The following is a 19,601-nucleotide window of genomic DNA, read 5'->3' on the forward strand; positions in this document are numbered from 1 at the left end:
CTCGGTCCCAATCCAGCTCCCAGTGGTAAAAGGCATCCAAAGCACAAGATTTGGCATTCTCTTGCATTAACTTGGCCATGTCACGCAGGCATGCCTTTTAAGAATAGAGCACGGAGAATGTAACTGTCATGTTGGCACAGATGGGTTCACTGCTCCTCAAGGGGGAGTGGTATGTTGTCGATTAAAACTAAGGATGCCATGTGTTGTGTCTGCTTCACACCTGTATGGAGACATCCAATAAAGAGGCATTATATTGCCAAATCTCACTTCAGGGCTGGTTTAGTACACCGGGCTAAATAGCTGGCTTGTAATGCAGAACAAGGCAGCAGCGTGGGTTCAATTCCCGTACCAGCCTCCCCGAACAGGCACTGGAATGTGGCGACTAGGGGCTTCTCACGGTAACTTCATTGAAGCCTACTTGTGACAAGTGATTATTATTATTATTACTGAGATGGAGCTGCGTGATGGAAAAGAAAATGGCCTTCAACTGAGCTCTTCTTGGGAAGCTAGGTTAACAACATTAAGTGGGAACTTTCTATTTCTCTGCAGTCACAACACTCCCTTTTCCTGGTGGAAGCACTTTGCCTGGAGCATCAATGAGCCAGCAAGACTTACAGAGAGTGTAGTAGTGCTGAACTCCTGGGTAAACGAACATTAGGATTGGAAACTGTGGCTGAGTTCACACACAATTCTGACAAACAATTGACAGCTGGACAAAAAGAACAAAAATATAAATTTGCAGAAAATTTCTCATTAACTTTGACAGCTCTTTTCAACATTTTCTTTAATTTACTGCAGATTTAGTTCTTCACCTCCAACTGAAAACATTAGAATGACAAATGAGCAGGACCTCATCCAAAATGTCAGATTGATAGAAAGCCAAATTAAACAGTTTCAAGAAGTTTCTTCAATGCAGGGAAAAAACATTTGAAATGAAATATCAGATTGGAAACTGCAATTCATTTCATAATATTCAAATTCTCTGGTTGAATAGAAATCTCTTTATCGTTATCAATCAAAGTTGTCAACTATGGTTGGATATATCGCTGGTGACAATTGATCACATCAAAATAATCACATGATGATTGCCTATGTTATCTTATAAAAGTTGGGTCCACAGTGTCAGCATTCACTGAACTATACCCAACAAACAGTTAGTGTCTTGCACTGGGACCAAAAGAAGAGAATAGGGAAAGAAAGCAAATTTGAGCCTTTCACCATTTCAGCCCTGCTCAGTTTGGAGCACTGTTGTCTCTGAGGTAGAAGGTTGTAGGTTCCGAGTCCCATCAGGAACTCTTGATCACCCAACTTTGCACACTGACATTGTGGATGATTCCCTTCTTCCTTTTCAAAACCTCTTTGACCATCAACTTCCTCAAAAACATTCAACTATTCCACCTCAAACTATCCTGTCTGCTCCAGAGTCCTGGCTGAAAACATGCTTCAACCGGCGGTGGACAATTAACCAACTTACTGGAGTCAATGGCTCCGCAAATATACAAATATTCCCATTCCCAATGAATGACCTATCCCGGGGGTGGGGGGGACACCATAGTTACATAGACATGCAGCTGAACTCCAGAGGTGAGGTGAGACTGACTGCCCTTGAAATCAAGGCAGCATTTTCCCGTGAATGGCATTGAAGAACCCTAATATCTTTGGGTTGTGGGGGTGAGACCCACGCAAGCATGGGGAGAATGTGCAAATCCACGTGGACAGTGACCCAGGGCCAGGATCGAACCCGTGTCCTCGTGCCATGAGCCAGCAGTGCTAACCACTGCGCCACCGTGCCACCTCCACCACCAACGGATGGCGACAGGAGTTTGTAGCATCTACAAGATACACTGCAGCAACTCACAAGGCTCCTTCAACAGCACCTTCCAAACCCGTACCTCTAACACCTAAAAGACAAGGGCAGAAGATGCTTGGGAGCATCACCATGCAAGTTCCCCGCCATGGCACACAACATTCTGACTTGGAACTATATCACCATTCCTTCACTGTCAGAGTCAAAATCCTGGCATTCCTTTCCCAACAGCACTGTGAGTGTACCTGCCCCATGTGGACTGCAGGGGTTCAAGAAGGTGGTGAGTCACCTTCTCATGAGTAATTAAAGATGGGCAGTAAACACTGGCCTAGCCAGCAATGTCCACATCCTGTGAAAGAATATTTTTAAAAATTCTACCTCTTATTTGTTCACTTACACAATGCCATTATGAAACCTGAACACAATTAAGATGAAAATCGTTTTTCTGTTTGGTTACAATTTCATTTCAAAAAATTTGAATAGTCAATACTGTTCACTTTTTTAAAATCAGCTGAACTTTTTATCGAACTGCAAAGAACCAAAGAAGCCTCCTTCTGCATCCAAGAGGCAGCAAGTCTTTTCTCTGTGTCGCATGATGTACTGTTTATGCGTGGGAGGCTGGCAGAGGTGAGAGGCGACTTGAATGGAGCCAGGCACTTTTATGACGAGGCTCTCGTCATGAATCCAAGAAGTGCAAAGATCATGGAACACTTGGTGAGTTCTTTTTAATTGACCTGTTTAATGATGCAGGAAATGTAATAATTTCTCTCCCTAGCTCACTCCTCTCTCTTCTCTCTCTCTCCCCCCCCCCCCCCCCCCCGCCAACCAAACACACACACAGTGTGTCCTCCTTTTACTCAGTCCATTCTTGAAGGTGATAGCCAGCTGATAAGATACTGTGACGCATCACTCGTGCTAGAAGCCCTGTAACCGTGGCAAGCTGTTTCACTCTGGGAGAACATCAAACCTGTTGTTGCCCGTAATGCACAGACATGCAATCTTCAGCCAAAGCAACTGGGTAGCGATCCTGCCTGATTCTTTTTCCTTGTGCCCTAGGTTTGATACACTGGGATCAACATTAGCATTTCCCCCACATTGTGATCAACTGAGATAAATAAACTTCACAGACCTGGAACTGAATTTGTGACTACAGCTTCTGGGCAGTAAAGTGAACAAACTCAAATTTATTTCGCACAAAACGTGGTGATAACTGGATATATATTCAATGTACAAATTTAGGTCAATGAAAATCAAATAACGCTCAACAGATTGTAATTAACTCTCAAATCACAAATTTCCGTACTTGAACAATTTAGGTTTTAATAACAGATCAAATAATTTGCCACTGTATTTGAATGTTAGCAGAAGTTATCATTTGTTATGTTGTGATCAGACTGGCAGTGAGTCCAACCTCCTCTTCAATTGGGCAGTAGTAGGAAAATATTTTATAGCCATTTAACGGCAGCGGACCTAATTTGCCTATGTTCGTTTTTTTTCCTTCACGTGTGTTAGTCACAATCCCATGTGCCCGCTCTGATAAAAATATTTAAATCAAAGTGTTGCTTGGTTGTGAGTCTGTGTAGGTGAGCAAGGACAGGGGTGATGCATGGATAGCACTGAATACGAGTAAGCATATGCCAGCTGTTTTGGATGGCCTTAAGTATGTGGGAAGCCAGCTATTGGAATAAAATTTAGAGGTAACAATGGGATGAAGGATCATTTCAGCAGCAGAAATACTAATGCGGGGGCAAAATTGGGCGATCCTGCTAAGCTGGAACAGGCGGTCCTAATTTTAGCATGGATATGTGGTCAGAAGCTTATCTTGGGGTCAGGGCGGCACGGTCTAGTGTTAGCACTGTTGCTTCGCAGCGCCAGGGACCCGGGTTCGATTCCCGGCTTGGGTCACTGTCTATGTGGAATCTGTATCTGCGTGGGTTTCCTCCGGGTGCTCCGGTTTCCTCCCACAAGTCCCGAAAGACGTGCTGTTAGGTGAATTGGACATTCTGAATTCTCCCTCTGTGTACCCGAACAGGTGCCCTAGTGTGGCGACTAAGGGATTTTCACAGTAACTTCATTACGGTGTTAATGTCAGCCTACTTGTGACACTAATAAAGATTATTATAAAGATTATATGAAAAGTCTGGCTTAGTCTCAGATAGATGCCAGGGGGAAGGATGGAATACTGAGTTGGGAAAGGTGTTTGGAGGCGGGACCAAAGACAAAGGGCAGGATTTTGTGGTTGTTCCCACCAGTGGGATCTTCTAGTCCCACTGACTGGAAAAATTTAAAAAAAAACAATATCAAGTAACATGGGGACCAGGAGGGAAAGATGGTGGTTAGGAGTTTAGTGGAAATGGGGTTAAGAGAGCAGGCGCGGGGTCTCATGAACAAGGTGAGCTCAGAAATGGTGTGACAGGGATTGGAGAGAAACTAGAGACAGATTTAAAAAAAAATTTAGAGTACCCAATCCTTTTTTTTTTCTCCAATTAAGGGGCAATTTAGCATGGCCAATCTATCTAGCCTGCACATCTTTGGGTTGTGGGGGTGAAACCCATGCAGACACGGGGAGAATGTGCAAACTCCACACGGACAATGACCCAGGGCCGGGATCGAACCCGGGTCCTCAGCGCTCTGAGGCAGCAATGCTAACCACCACATCACCGTGCTGCCCTGAAACTAGAGAAAGCTGTGAGATCCAGGTTATGGGAGGAGGGGGCTTTAAAGAAATTTGGCCTGGTGGAAGGGAGGGGAGCAGCAGAGACAGCTGATTGGATAGTATTGATTTACTCAAAAAGATGTCCCTAGGCTCCTTGCACTTGCTAAAATTATACAGAGCACTAGCTCGACTACACCTGAAACGCTGTGAACAGTTTTGGCCCCCTGACCAAAGGAAAGATAAACTGGCATCGGAGGCAGTCCAGAGACGGTTCAGTGCCTTGATCCCGGGTATGGAGGGATTTTCTTATGAGGAGGGGTTGAGTAGATTGGGCCTGTACTCATTGGAGTTTAGAAGAATGAGAGATGGCCTTATCAAGACATATTGGATTCTCAGGGGGCCTTAACAGTGTAGATACTGAGAGGTTGTTTCCCTTGTGGGAGAGTCTAGGACATAATCCCAGAATAAGGGGTTGCCCATTTAAATCAGAAATGAGTAGGAATTTCTTCTCTCAAAGGGTAGTGAATCTGGGGAATTCTTTACTGCAGATAACTAGAGGCTGGAATGTTAAGTATGTTCAAGACTGAAATAGGCAGACTTTTAATCAGTAAATGAATCGAGGATTATGGGAATAAAGCAGGAAAGTGAAGTTGAGGATTATCATCAGATTAGTCATGATCTCATTGAATGGTGGAGCAGACAATGGGCTGAATGGTCTACTTCTCCTACATCTTATGGTCTTACATATATAGCCTACTATTCAATATTCGTGAGGTCCCTATTACCATCTCTGACTCTAATAGTACATTCTACAGCTTTAAAAGCCTCTTCGTAGAAAACATTATTCCACCATCTGTCCTAAATCTATTGTGTTTATATTTATCTAGACCCCTCGATAACAGGAAATAGTCTGTTTTAATCTACTGTGTTCAGTTGGTTTGTGATTGTGATTACTTCCATCAATTCAATCCATGAACTTCATAAATTGTTCACGCTTTTCTTTGCATTTGTGTTTCTTAATGCCAAGCAGCATCCTAATGAATCTGCATTGCACCCTTTCTGTAGCCCAATAGTCCTGTAATAAAGACCCAACACTTGCATATACACCTCCTCTTGTCGTCTTAATAAGGTTTTATGTAGATTCACCATTACATCTCAATTTTTATATTCTGAACCCCTTGCCATAAAATACAATATCCCATTACTTTATAACTTGAGGTGTTGCTGATGAAGGCCTTGTGAACTTAAACACCAAAATCCCAAGAATTAAGGAAGCAACTGGTCGCAGCACCTTAAACTTGAATTATTTTTTTTATTTGTTTTCAGTGAATGCAGCTGGGCAAACTCAGTAATATGTAGCAGGTCTTTAGATTTTCTTCATAGTTTTTGTTGCACTTTTGTTCACTAAGACTTGATTTTCATGGAGTCGAGGAGAGTCTGCAGTATATCCAAAATGGTGGACAGGCCCCGAAACCAGAGGCCCTGCTTCGATATTTGGCAGAAATCATTTTCGCCGGGGAGTGGGTGATTTGGGGGTGGGGGTGTTGATGGGTCATAACTACCACATGTAAGGAATCCAGATACAGCAGGACCATTAGAACTCACTGCTGAGTTCAAATAGACCCTATTTTTGCTGGAGCAACAGTAACAACCTGAAGTATGGGAGATATTCTTAAATGTTTGTGAGGGGTGAATGTGGGGCGCGATTCTCCACTCCCACGCCGGTTGGGAGAATTGCCTGGGCCGCCGATATTTCCGGGGACGCCGGTCCGACACCCTCCCGCGATTCTCCCGAGCGGCGGGAACGGGCCAGTCGAGTTTCGCAGGCCGGAGAATCGCCGGAGATACCCAAAATGGCGATTCTCCGGCACCCCCGCTATTCTGAGGCCCGGATGGGCCGAGCGGCCAGGCCAAAACGGCAAGTTCCCCCCAGCGCCGTCCACACCTGGTCGCTGCAGTCGTGGGCGGTGCGTGAACGCTGGGGGAGCGGCCTGTGGGGGGGCGAGGGGGGATCCTGCACCGGGCTTCAACTTGAATGTGGGGTGGATCCTCCTCTCTGAAGGAGGACCTCCTTCCTTCCGCGGCCCCGCAAGATCCGTCCCCCATCTTCTTGCGGGGCGGATTTGGACAGGACGGCAACCACGTCCGTTATGCGTCATCTATTTGGCACCGCTTTTACGTGGGCGACAAGGCCTGCCGCGGGTAGATGACGCGGCCCCGATACTGGCCCATTGTCAGGGCCTGAATCGGTCGGGACCGGGGCCATTCCGCGCCGTCGTGAACCTCGACGGCGTTCACGACGGTGCGGCCACTTCGGCGTGGGGGTGGAGAATCCCGCCCAAGGTCTGTCAAAGTTATTTAAATACCCAGCCCTTTGAAAATTGAAAATAAACTTCCTGCCCTGTGTCTGCTTTGGAAAAAAACCTATCCTAACAGTTTCAACAGTTATTTGTTTGCTTGTTAACGTAATTTGAAGTGCTATCGAAATAGCATAATTAATGCTTGACTGCTTTCCACAGCCTATTATTATCACAGAAGGGTTCAAACTTTGATTAACAGCTCAAAGAGATCATTTATTGTCCTTGTGGGATTATGGTTACAAATGTTTATTTTTATAAAGGATAAAGTACTTGGGGGAATTAAAGTATTGAATGGTATTTCATGAATAACAGCTTTTTCAAAAATGAGGACTGTAATAGATATTTAGAACTTTTGTTTTTCCATCTCAGCATGGTTCCTGAGGTTTGCTCGTGGTGGATACTAGGTAGGTTTGCATGGTAAGTGTAAGGGAAAAGGGTGGTGAGTGGGGGTACATGAAGTGGCACTAAGCGGGCGGCACGGTATCACAGTGCTTAGCACTGTTGCTTCACAGTGCCAGGGTTCCAAGTTCGATTCCTGGCTTAGGTCACTGTCTGTGCGGAGTCTGCTCATTCTCCCCATGTCTGCGTGGGTTTCCTCCAGGTGCTCCGGTTTCCTCCTACAAGTCCCAAAAGACTTGATATTAGGTAATTTGGACGTTCTGAGTTCTCCCTCCGTGAACCCGAACAGAAGCCAGAATGTGGCGACTGGGGGCTTTTCACGGTAACTTTATTGCAGTGTTAATGTAAGCCTACTTGTGACAATAAAGATTATTATTATTATTATAAGTTGAATGGGGCTATGAAGGGTCATGGGGATGGGTGGGTTGTCATGTATGGGCATTAGAAGTGGGTGAGGGTAGTGAGAAGTGAGGGTTTAGAGGGCCTAATGTTTAAGAAAACAGCTTAGAAAAGCCCAAGAGAACTGAGTTTTAAGTAGATTGCCTGGCACTAGACAGCCCCTGTGGCCTCTTCCAAGTAATTGGGGATTTTAGAATAGGTTTGAGAAGTTGGGGTTATTCTCCTTGGAACAAAGGAGTTTGAGGAGAGATTTAATTGAGATGTTCAAGGTTACAGGTTTAGATAAGGTGGGTAAAGAAGAACCGTTCTCATTAGCTGTTTGTGTAAGGACTAGGAGACACAGATTTAAGGCTCTAGGCAAGAGATGCCGGGGGAATGCGAGGAAGAACTTTTTTACACTGCATGATAATGACTAGGAGGGTGGTGTAAGTGGAGACTGTGAAATTGAATTGGCACTTCTTGGAATTAAACTTGCAGGGATAGAGCGGGGTAATGAGTCTGACTGGATTAGCTCCTCAGAGAGCTGGCATGGACTTGATGAGCCAAATAGCCATTATGACTATCAGGTGACTATCATTTGTTATTGATAACAACATTTTACAAATTAAACATGTTTGAAATTATAAGTTGAAAGTTGGAAAAGTTACCAAGTAGTTGCACTAATGAGGACAGTTGGCACTCGTGGAACTGTTCCTCAACAGAGATCAACTGTCAATGCCTGAAAACTGTAAGAGAAGCACTCGGCACAACATCGAGGGCCGAAGGGCCTGTTCTGTGCTGTACTGTTCTATGTTAAGCAAGAAATAACACAAATTCACAGGTCAGTCAGCATCTAGAGTAAAAGAAGGTTGGTTCAGGTTTTACATAGAAAACAAACATAGAAAATAGAAGCAGGAGGAGGCTATTCAGCCCTTCGGGCCTGCTGCGCCAATCATTATTGAGATTGGGAATTTGGTGCAGAGCGGGAAGAAGTGCTATTTTCTTTCTCCCCTTGCAGTGTAACTTTTCATCTTCAGGGAGGGGTCTTTCCCTGCTGCAGCTGAGGCTACAAGGTAGAGCGCTGACTGGTAAGTAGTGGGTAAGGTTGGTAAGTCTTCACAACTTTTATCGCTTATAGTTTGAAAATACGTTTCATGTTTTATAATCTGTAAGGGCTACTGGTTATAAATTGCTTTCAGACTGAGGTAATGAGTGGTATTAAAAAAAAGGTTATAAAAAAATTTAAAAACCAAGTTTAAAAACTAATTAAATAAAATAGAGCTGGAGGGTCAAGCAATGTGTTGTTCCTGCATGATGTGGGAGCTGGTGGACCCCATTGTGGTTCCCAGTGACCACATCTTTAATAAGTGTTGGTTGCTTGAGGAACTCTGGCTCAGAGTTGATGAGCTGGATTCTGAACTTCGGATGCTGCGACACATTAGGGAGGGGGAAAAGTACCTGGACACTGTGTTCCAGGAGGTAGTCACAGCCCTTAGGATAACTAACTTAAATTCGGCCAGTGGTCAGGGACAGGAGGGTGTGGCTGCGAGTGAGGCAGGTAGAGAGATCCAGGAGGTAGAGTTGCAGTTGCCTCAGCTTTTGTTCCTGTCCAACAGGTTTGAGATTCTTGCTCCCTGTGTGGACGGGAACGGGGACTGCAGGGAGGATGAGCAAACTGACCACAGCATCGTGGTACAGGGAGCTGTTCAAGTGGGGGGAGAGAAAAGAAATGTAGTCGTAATTGGGAATAGTATAGTTAGGGGCATTGACACTATTCTCTGTGACAAGGATCAAGAATCCTGAAGGTTATGTTGCCTGCCTGATGCTCTGGTTCGGGATATCTCATCTGGGCTGCAGAGGAACTTGGAGTGGGAGGGTAAAGATCCAGTTGTTGTGGTCCAGCGATATAGGTAGAACAAGAACAGTGGTTCTTCTAAGGAAGAATGAACAGCTAGAGCTAAATTAAAAAGCAGAACCAAAAAGGTAATAATCTCTGAATTACTAGCTGAGCCACGAGCTAATTGGCTCAGGATCAATAAGATTAAGGAGGTAAATGCATTGTGTTATGCTCTTGTACAGGGACAATTACTGAAATGGTGTACTAAAGAACATTTAGTTCAAGACTAGTTAATTTTGTTATAGTATGTGCGTAAGAAACTAATGCTACAAAACTGGAACTAATACAAACATGACTGACCACAATGGTTTCTCCTCCAGACCCCCCCCCCCCCAGGCTACATACTGGTCGGAGGCTGTATATATTTACACATACACTTGTTAATGCGTATCACGACATCCCCTTTCCTTGAGATTTCGAAGAAAACATAAAATACATTATTTCAGTAAATATTGCATATGATATGCAGAACAATGTATTTTATATTACCTACAGTTATATTGTCCACTCACAGATCCGACCATTTCGGTTTCTTTCTGTTTCTCGTTGATCTTCTCAGCTTTGGTAAATCTGGTGAATCTGTGTGATAGTTCTGAACATCTGTAGGTACATCTCCTATGATTGGTCTGAACATCATTCTGCACATTGGCATTTAAGTTGTTCACTGCTTATGTCAGTTTCGATGAATGTAAACTTTCATATACATCCTCGCCTTGCTGTTCAGCAACAGGTTGTTTCACTTTTAGGAGTGCTTGTCTATTCCTCCTTAAACCCTGTCCTTGCTCAGTTATCACAGTAAAGGACTTGGACCTGATTTCTGCAATACCTTAGCACGATTTGACCAGACATCAGGGGCAAAATTCTCCCCCAACGGCGGGATGCCCGCCGACTGGCGCCAAAGCCGGCGCCAATCAGACGGGCATCGCGCCGGCCCAAAGGTGCGGAATGCTCCGCATCTTTGGCGGCCTAGCCCCAACATTGAGGGGCTAGGCCGACGCCGGAGGGATTTCCGCCCCGCCAGCTGGCGGAAATGGCGTTTGTTGCCCCGCCAGCTGGCGCGGAAATGCGGCGCATGTGCGGGAGCGTCAGCGGCCGCTGTCAGTTTCCCGCGCATGCGCAGTGGGGAGAGTCTCTTCCGCCTCCGCCATGGTGGAGGCCGTAGCGGAGGCGGAAGGGAAAGAGTGCCCCCACGGCACAGGCCCGCCCGCGGATCGGTGGGCCCCGATCGCGGGCCAGGCCACCGTGGGGGCACCCCCCAGGGTCAGATCGCCCCGCGCCCCCCCCCAGGACCCCGGAGCCCACCCACGCCGCCTGGTCCCGCCGGTAAATACCAGGTTTGATTTACGTCGGCGGGACAGGCAATTCCTGGGCGGGACTTCGGCCCATCCGGGCCGGAGAATCCAGCGGGGGGTCCCGCCAACCGGCGCGGCCAGATTCCCACCCCCGCCCAATCTCCGGGAGTGGAGACTTCGGCGGGGGCGGGGGCGGGATTCACGGCGGCCAACGGCCATTCTCCGACCCGGCGGGGGGTCGGAGAATGACGCCCCAGGATCCTCCATTCTCACCATGTCATTTGGTTTCAATGGTTTCAGACTCCTGGTAGACGTGTCATAATACTCCTTTTGTTTCTTCTTCTGAGATTTCATTTGATCTCTTATCTTCTCATTCAGGTTGGTATGGCATGGCGGAGTTATTCGTAGTTTCTTATTCATGAACATTGCTGCTGGTGATGAACTACAACTTAATGGAGATAATCGATAGCTTAGCACTGCTAAATATGGATCATCTTTACTGTCCATAGCCTTCTTCAGTAACTGCTTGACTATCTGAACCCCTTTTTTTGCTTTGCTATTTGTTTGCAGATATAATGGACTTCACGTTACATGCTTAAAATCATATTGCCATGCAAATTCCTGCCATTCTTTACTGTTAAAGCATGGTCCATTATCACCCATAACTACATCAGGGGCATGATTCTCCGAGCCCCCGCGGCGCAATCGCTCCGGGCGCAGGGGCAGTGAATGGGGCATCGGATCCATGACTCCTTCGCGCGATTCTCCGGCGACCAGAGAATGGCCGCCAGCCGCGCGCGCGCAGTTGACGCGACGCCGGTCAGGGGCCATTGGAAGAGGCCCCCGCGGTGTTTCTCCGCAGTCACCCGGCCGAGTTCCCACCGTTGTGGTTCTTGTATGATTCCATCCGGCGGGAGCTCGGCGTCACGGCTGCGGTGGCCGTCCTGGTGGGGATTGGGGGGATCAGTCATTTATAACGCCATTGGGGGGAGGCCTCCACGACGGCCAGTCCCGCGATCGGGTGCCACCGATTGGCGGGCGCGCGCTATCTGGGGGGTGGCTACCTTCTTCCATGCCGGCTCTCTGTGTCGGTCCTCCATGTTGCGCGGACCCGCGGCCGGAAGTGCAGGGCCCCGTATCAGCAGCAGGAGCTGCGCGGCGCATGCCAGGGCCCTGCACGCCCCCTTAAAAACGGAGAATCCCCCTGGACTTTTTTCTAAAAAGTCCGGAATGATTCGCGCCCGTTTTCTGGTGGACGTGGGACATAGCCCCATTATTGGAGAATCCCGGCCCAGGTATTCCATGACGTGAAAATATTGCTTTTGCATGCTTGATTCCACAATTTGCTGATGAGCTAGATAATTGTGCAACCTCTGGATAAGTTGAGTAATAATCTACCAGTACCAAATATTCTTTACAATCAAGGTAGAATAAATCGATCCCCACCTTTTGCCAAGGAACTGACACAATTTTACCTATTTTCACCGGTTCCTTTGCTTGTCGATATTGATATTGTTGACAAGTGGTACACTTTTCCACCATGTTCTGTCTGTCTTTGTCTATTCCCCGCCAATATACAGTATCTCGCGTTCTTCACTTGCATTTCTCGATTCCAAGATGACCGTCATGAAATTTTTATAGCAACTCCTTGCGCAGAGACTGTGGAATTACGATTCTCTCTTGCCTCGGTAACAAACCATTTGCTACACTTAGCTCTGATCGTATGTGATGATATTTAGAACATGAACCTTTTGGCCATCCATTGTTGAGATTGTGTATCACCATTTGTAACACTTTATCCTTCTCTGTTTCTTCAACAATCAGTTTTGACTTTTCATCCGACACTGGTAGTGCTTCCGTAATCATATCTACATGAACCTGCACCTCCAGTGAAGTTGTCATCTTGTGCTGTTGTAGCTCCAGACTATACAACCGCTACCACAATATGCTTGCCAGGTGTATAGATTAATTCAAAGGCGTATCTCTGAAGTTTCATCGTTAGACATTGAATACGAGGTGACTACTCACTGAGATTCTTCTTGACAATTGCAACTAGTGGTCTATGATCTCTCGCGACAATGAATGTAGGTAGAACATATATGTAGCTATGGAATTCCTCCGAACCATTCACTCGCCCTGAACACTCTTTCTTTTTGTGCATAACAACATTCAGATTCTGTTGTAGATCTTGAAGCATATGCTGCTGGTTTCCAATCACTACCATTTTCCTGTTGCAGCAATACTGCACCCCGACCATCCTTCGATGTATCTGTTGAAATCTTGGTATTTTTTTTGTTGGATCGAAAAATATTATACTGGTGTGGTCATTACAGCTTTCTTTAGTGTTATCCATTCTTGTTCACACAGTTCAGTCCAAGTGAATATGTTGATTTTCTTCAGGATATCTCTAAGACATGCTGTCTTTGCTGAGAGATTTGATATGAACTTTCCAATGAAGTTGACCATGCCCCATACCCTTAGTACTCCCTTTTTATCTGTAGGTCGAGGGATATTTATTTTGGTTGTAACTTCATGTCATCAGGCTCTATTCCTTGACCAGATAATCTGTCTCCTAGGAACATTATTTCCTTTACACCAAACTGACATTTGGTCTTATTGAGTCGTAGCCCATTTCTCCTGATATTTTGTAATACCCTAATTAGCCTGTCATTGTGTTCCTCTTGAGTGGAACCCCAAATTATGATGTCATCGACGTATACTCGAACACCCTGAATGTCTTCAATAATATATTCCATTGCTCTGTGGAATATTTCTGACGCTGAGATTATGCCAAACGAAGAAAGCAATATCTGCCAAACGGAGTGTTGAATATACAGTACTTGGTACTTTCTTCATCTAGCTTGAGCTGCCAGAATCCTTGCGAATCATCAAGTTTGCTGAAATATTTCGCAGCAGACATCTCACTTGTGATCCCTCTTTTATGTATCGCATCGTGTTCCCTTTTTACATTCGCATTTAAATCTTTGGGATCCATACATATTCCGAAGCGTGGTACATTGGCGAGACCATGCAGACGCTGCGACAACGAATGAACGGACATCGCGCAACAATCACCAGGCAGGAATGTTCCTTTCCAGTCGGGGAACACTTCAGCAGTCAAGGGCATTCAGCCTCTGATCTCCGGGTAAGCGTTCTCCAAGGCGGCCTTCAGGACGCGCGACAACGCAGAATCGCCGAGCAGAAACTTATAGCCAAGTTCCGCACACATGAGTGCGGCCTCAACCGGGACCTGGGATTCATGTCGCATTACATTCATCCCCCACCATCTGGCCTGCGAAATCCTACCAATTGTCCTGGCTTGATACAATTCACACCTCTTTAACCTAGGGTTACCCCATCTCTGGATCTGTAAAGATTTAATCACCTGCTAATGGTCGCATTCCTAGCATTGTTTGGCATCTTTGAATTTGTCTATATATGTGTTTCTGGAACAGACCTCTTCATTCACCTGAGGAAGGAGCAGCGCTCCGAAAGCTAGTGACATCGAAACAAACCTGTTGGACTTTAACCTGGTGTTGTAAGACTTCGTAATGAAGTTACATGTGTGTGCTTTGAACTTGAGGTCGGTAAGAAAGCTATCAAAGGACTTGCCCATCTTCTGCGTGTGCATTCTAAATATATATCCCTCAAAAGTTTCATTCTTTTTTGGCGTGCAATGCTCATCAAATTTTTTTATGGCATCAAAGCTTCTACTATCGTCCTCTTGTTCATATATGAAGGTGTTATAAATTTAAATCGCTTGCGAGCCTGATACCGCTAGCAACAGTGCTATCTTTCTTTCATCTGGCTGCACCTGCAATCCTAGAGCTGCTACATACAGGGTAAACTGTTGTTTAAATGCGTGCCAATTGCCATCAACATTACCGGTTACTCGAAGTTGTTCAGGACTTTTTAAACTTTCCATCTTCTTCTTGCATTAGTGTTGCATTTTCAGAGATTTATTTTCGATGAAATTGCTATTACCTTCGATGTCCCACTTTTCATTGTAGCACCGTTTCACAAAATTTGAAGACTGTGTACTTCAAATCTTCACATTTATGATCTTTTAGTTTTTGACCACTCCTAGTACCATGCTGTGTTCTTGCACAGAGGCAATGACTGAGTCGGCGTACTAAGCAACATCTAGTTCAAGATTAGTTAATTGTATTATAGAATGTGGGTAAGAAACTAATGCTATAAAATTGGAACTAATACAAACCCGACTGGCCATGATGGTTTTTCCTCCAGACCCCCCCCACTCCACCTGCTCCAGCTAGAGTGTCACGTGCTATTACTTGCCTGACACCTACTTGTCGGAGACTATACATATCTACACATACACTTGTTAATACATATCACTACACATGGTTCAAAGATTGGTGTGGGAGAAATGGGTTTGAATTCATGGGACTTTGGCACCTGTACTGGGGAAGAGGGGACCTGTTCCGATGGGATGGCCTTCATCTGAATCATGCTGGGACCAGAAACCTGGCGAATCACAAGACTAGGGCTGTAGATAGGGCTTTAAACTAAATAGTGAGTGGGCGGGTTCAGTTGTATGGAGAATTGGAAAATCAAAATTAAAGGAGAAGGTAGAAGTGCAGCTTAATGAGGAATACTTTAAACTGGTTAAAGGGGTCGGGGGCTCAGGAAAGATTAGTAAATTTTCCAGAACAAGTAATAGAACAGAGAGTGTAGAAGGTGACAGAAATCTAACTTAAGGTAGAGCAAAAAAGGGGACAAATATGAGAAGGGGGGGGGGGGCAGTCAATGCAAGACTGAGGGAGTTGGAGCTAAATGCGTGCAGTAGACGAAACAAGGTAAATGAGCTTGTTGCGCACATTGAAACTGGCCGGCACAAATTTGTGGGTATTACAGAGACGTGGCTACAAGGGAACCAGGACTGAGATCTAAATATCCAAGGATATGTGTCGAATTGAAAGGACAGGCAGATGGGCGGAGGGGGCGGGTTTCATTGTTTGTAAGGAATGAATTAAATTGATAGCAAGAAGTGATATAGGATGGGAAGGCGTGGAATCTTTGCGGGTAGAGTTGAGAAATTGCAAAGGAAAAAAGACCCTGATGGGAGTTATGTACAGGCCCCGTAGCAGTAGTCAGGAGGTGGGGCAGAAAATAAATCAGGAGGTAGAAAAGGCATATGAGAAAGGCAATAATACAATAATCATGGGGGACTTGAATATGCAGGTGTACTGGGAAAATCCGGTTGGTAGTGGATCCCAAGAAAAGGAATTTGTGGAATGTCAATGAGATTTTTTTGGGAGCAGCTTATGACAAAGCCTACTAGGGAACAAGCAATTCTGGATTTGGATTTGGTGATGTGTAATGAGGCAGACCTGATTAGGAAACTTAAGGTGAAGGAACCCTTAGGGAATTTACCCTGCCGTTTGAGAGGAAGAAGCTGGAATCTGGGGCGTCATTCTCCGACCCCCCGCTGGGTCGGAGAATGGCCGTAGGCCGCCGTGAATCCCGCCCCCGCCCCCGCCGAAGTCTCCGGTACCGGAGATTGGGCGGGGGCGGGAATCGGGCCGCGCCGGTTGGCGGGACCCCCCGCTGGATTCTCCGGCCCGGATGGGCCGACGTCCCGCCCAGAAATTGCCTGTCCCGCCGGCGTAAATCAAACCTGGTATTTACCGGCGGGACCAGGCGGCGTGGGCGGGCTCCGGGGTCCTGGGGGGGGGCGCGGGGAGATCGGGGCCCACCGATCCGCGGGCGGGCCTGTGCCGTGGGGGCACTCTTTCCCTTACGCCTCCGCCACGGTCTCCACCATGGCGGAGGCGGAAGAGACTCTCCCCACTGCGCATGCGCGGGAAACTGACAGTGGCCGCTGACGCTCCCGCGCATGAGCCGGGAAACTGTCAGCGGCTGCTGGCGCTCCCGCGCATGCGCCGCATTTCCGCGCCAGCTGGCGGGGTAACAAACGCCATTTCCGCCAGCTGGCGGGGCGGAAATCCCTCCGGCGTCGGCCTAGCCCCTCAATGTTGGGGCTAGGCCGCCAAAGATGCGGAGCATTCCGCACCTTTGGGCCGCCGCGATGCCCGTCTGATTGGCGCCGTGTTTGGCGCAGTCGGTGGACATCGCGCCGTTGGGGGAGAATTTCGCCCCAGATGTGTAAGTATTACAATTGAATAAGGGTAACTACAAAGAGATGAGGGAGGAACTGGCCAGAGTTGATTAGAAAGGGAGCCTAGCAGGGAAGACAGTGGAATAGCAATGGCAGGAGATTTGGGAGGTTATTCGGGGGGGCACAATAGAAATTCATCCCGAGGAGGAAACATGCTCAGGGAAGGACGAGGGATCCATGGTTGACAAGGGAAGCCAGGGACAGCATAAAAGAAAAAGCATTCAAGGTGGGGAGATTATTGGGAAGGCAGAGGATTGGGAAGCCATTAAAAGCAAGCAGAGAACAACTAGAAAACCAGTAAGGGTGGAGAAGATGAAATATGAGTGTAAGCTAGCTAATAATATAAAAGAAGATATCAAGAGTTTTTTTCAATATATAAAAGATAACAGAGAGGCAAAAATAGACATTGGAGCACTGAAAAAATAGGCTGGAGAAGTAGTAATAGGAAACAGATTTGGCAGAGGAACTGAATAGTTACTTTGTGTCAGCCTTCACGGTGGAAGATTCCTGTGGGATACCATAACTTCAGGAGAATCAGGGCGCAGAGGTGAGTGTAGTGGCCTTCACTAAGGAAAAGATTCTGGGGAAACTGAAAGGTCTGAAGGTGAATAAATCCCCTGGACCGGATGGACTACAGCGCAGGGTTCTAAAGGTGATGGCTGAGGAGATTCTGGAGGCATAGGTGATGATCTTTCAGGAATCATTGGAGGCAGGAAGGGTCCCAGAGGACTGGAAAATGGCTAATGTAACACCGCTGTGTAAGAAGGGAGTGAGGCAGAAGACGGGAAATTATAGGCTGGTTAGCCTGACTTCAGTCATTGGTAAGATTTTAGGGTCCGTTATTAAAGATGAGATTGCGGAGATTGGAAGTGCATGATAAAATAGGACTGAGTCAGCATGGCTTTGTCAAGGGGAGGTCATGTCTAACAAATCTGTTAGAATTCTTTGAGTATGTAACAAGGAAGTTAGACAAAGGAGAACCAGTGGACGTGATTTATTTGGATTTCCAGAAGGTCTTTGACAAGGTGCCGTGTAGGAGGCTGTTAAATAAGTTAAGAGCCCAAGGTGTTCAGGATAAAATACTGTCATGGATAGAGGATTGGCTGACTGGCAGAAGGCAGACAGTGGAGATAAAGGGGTCTTTTTCAGGTTGGCAGCCGGTAATAGTGGTGTGCGTCAGAGGTCGGTGATGGGGCCACAACTTTTCACAATATACATTAATGATCTGGAAGAAGGAACTAAGAGCACTGTTGCTATGTTTGCAGATAATACAAAGATCTGTAGAGGGATAGATAGTATTGAGGAAACTACAGAAGGACTTGGACAGGCTAGGAGAGTGGGCAAAGAAGTGGCAGATGGAATACAATGTGGAAATGTGTGAGGTTATGCACTTTGGTAGGAAGAATGGAGGCACAGACTATTTTCTAAACGGGAAAAGGCTTAGGAAATCAGAAGCACAAAGGGACTTGGGAGTCCTAGTTCAAGATTCTCTTAAAGTTAACATGCAGGTTCAGTTGGCTCTGGTCAGGCCCTATTTGGAGTATTGTGAGCAGTTTTGGCCCCCGTATCTAAGGAAGGATGTTCAGGCCTTGGAAAGGGTCCAGAGGTGGTTCACAAGAATGATCCCTTGATTGAAGAGCTTGTCACATGAGGAGCGGTTGAGGACTCTGGGTCTGTACACGTTGGAGCTTAGAAGGATGAGGGGGGGATCTTAGAGAAACTTACAGATAGAGTGAACGTGGAGAGGATGTTTCCACTTGTAGGAAAAACTAGCATCCAAGGCCACAGTCTGAGACTTAGGGACACTCCTTTACAACTGAGATGAGGAGGAATTTCTTCAGCCAGAGGATGGGGAATCAGTGGAACTCATCACCACAGAAGGTTGTGGAGGCCAAATCACTGGGTGTCTTTAAGACAGAGATAGATAGGTTTTGATTAATAAGGGGATCAAGGCATTACTGCCTCACCGGGCTGAGGTCCCAGGTTCGGTCCCGGCCTTGGGTCACTGTTTGTGTGGAGTTTGCACATTCTCCCCGTGTTTGCGTGGGTTTCGCCCTCCACAACCGAAAGATGTGCAGGCTAGGTGGATTGCCACACTAAATTGCCCCTTAATTGGAAAAAATGAATTGGGCACTCTAAATTTAACAAAAATAAATAAATAAATAATGGGATCAAGGGTTATGGGGAGAAGGCAGGAGATTGGGGATGAGAAACATATCAGCTATAATTGAATGGCGGAGCAGGCCTGATGGGCCTAATTCTGCTCCTATGTCTTATGGTCATATTATGATCATGGCAGATCATCAAGTTCAATATCCTGATCCTGCCTCCTCCACCCCACCCCCCCTTCCAAATATTCCTTGCCCCAAGACCTATATCTAATTTTTTTGAATTACACAAAGTTTTGGTTACGTTCCGTGGTAGTGAATTCCACAGATTCACCACTCTCTGGGTGAAGAAATTTCTCCTCACCTCAGTTCTAAAAGGTTTACCCCTTATCCTCAAACTATGACCCCTCGGTCCCCCACCATTGGGAACATTCTTTCTGAATCTACCCAGTCTAATCCTGTTAGAATTTTGTAAGTTTCTATGAGATCCCCTCCCACTCTTCTAAACTCCAATGAATATAATCTTAACCGACTTCGTATCTTTGCACAGGTCCCCTTATCA

At 46.3% G+C, this 19,601-nt stretch overlaps 1 protein-coding gene across 4 annotated transcripts in view; it reads left to right on the forward strand.

Moving 5' to 3' along the window:
• LOC140426372 (tetratricopeptide repeat protein 7A-like) overlaps positions 1–19,601 on the forward strand; it is a 515,720-nt gene that overhangs the window by 361,981 nt on the left and 134,138 nt on the right. For 2 of the 4 annotated variants that reach the window (XM_072511044.1, XM_072511055.1), the window contains one exon: positions 2,319–2,521. In XM_072511044.1, coding sequence (XP_072367145.1) covers positions 2,319–2,521 — 203 coding nt within the window. The other 2 variants (XM_072511074.1, XM_072511065.1) reach the window with 2 other exon arrangements.

The sequence above is a fragment of the Scyliorhinus torazame genome, chromosome 1 (assembly GCF_047496885.1).
Source record: "Scyliorhinus torazame isolate Kashiwa2021f chromosome 1, sScyTor2.1, whole genome shotgun sequence".
Classification (NCBI taxonomy): domain Eukaryota; kingdom Metazoa; phylum Chordata; class Chondrichthyes; order Carcharhiniformes; family Scyliorhinidae; genus Scyliorhinus; species Scyliorhinus torazame.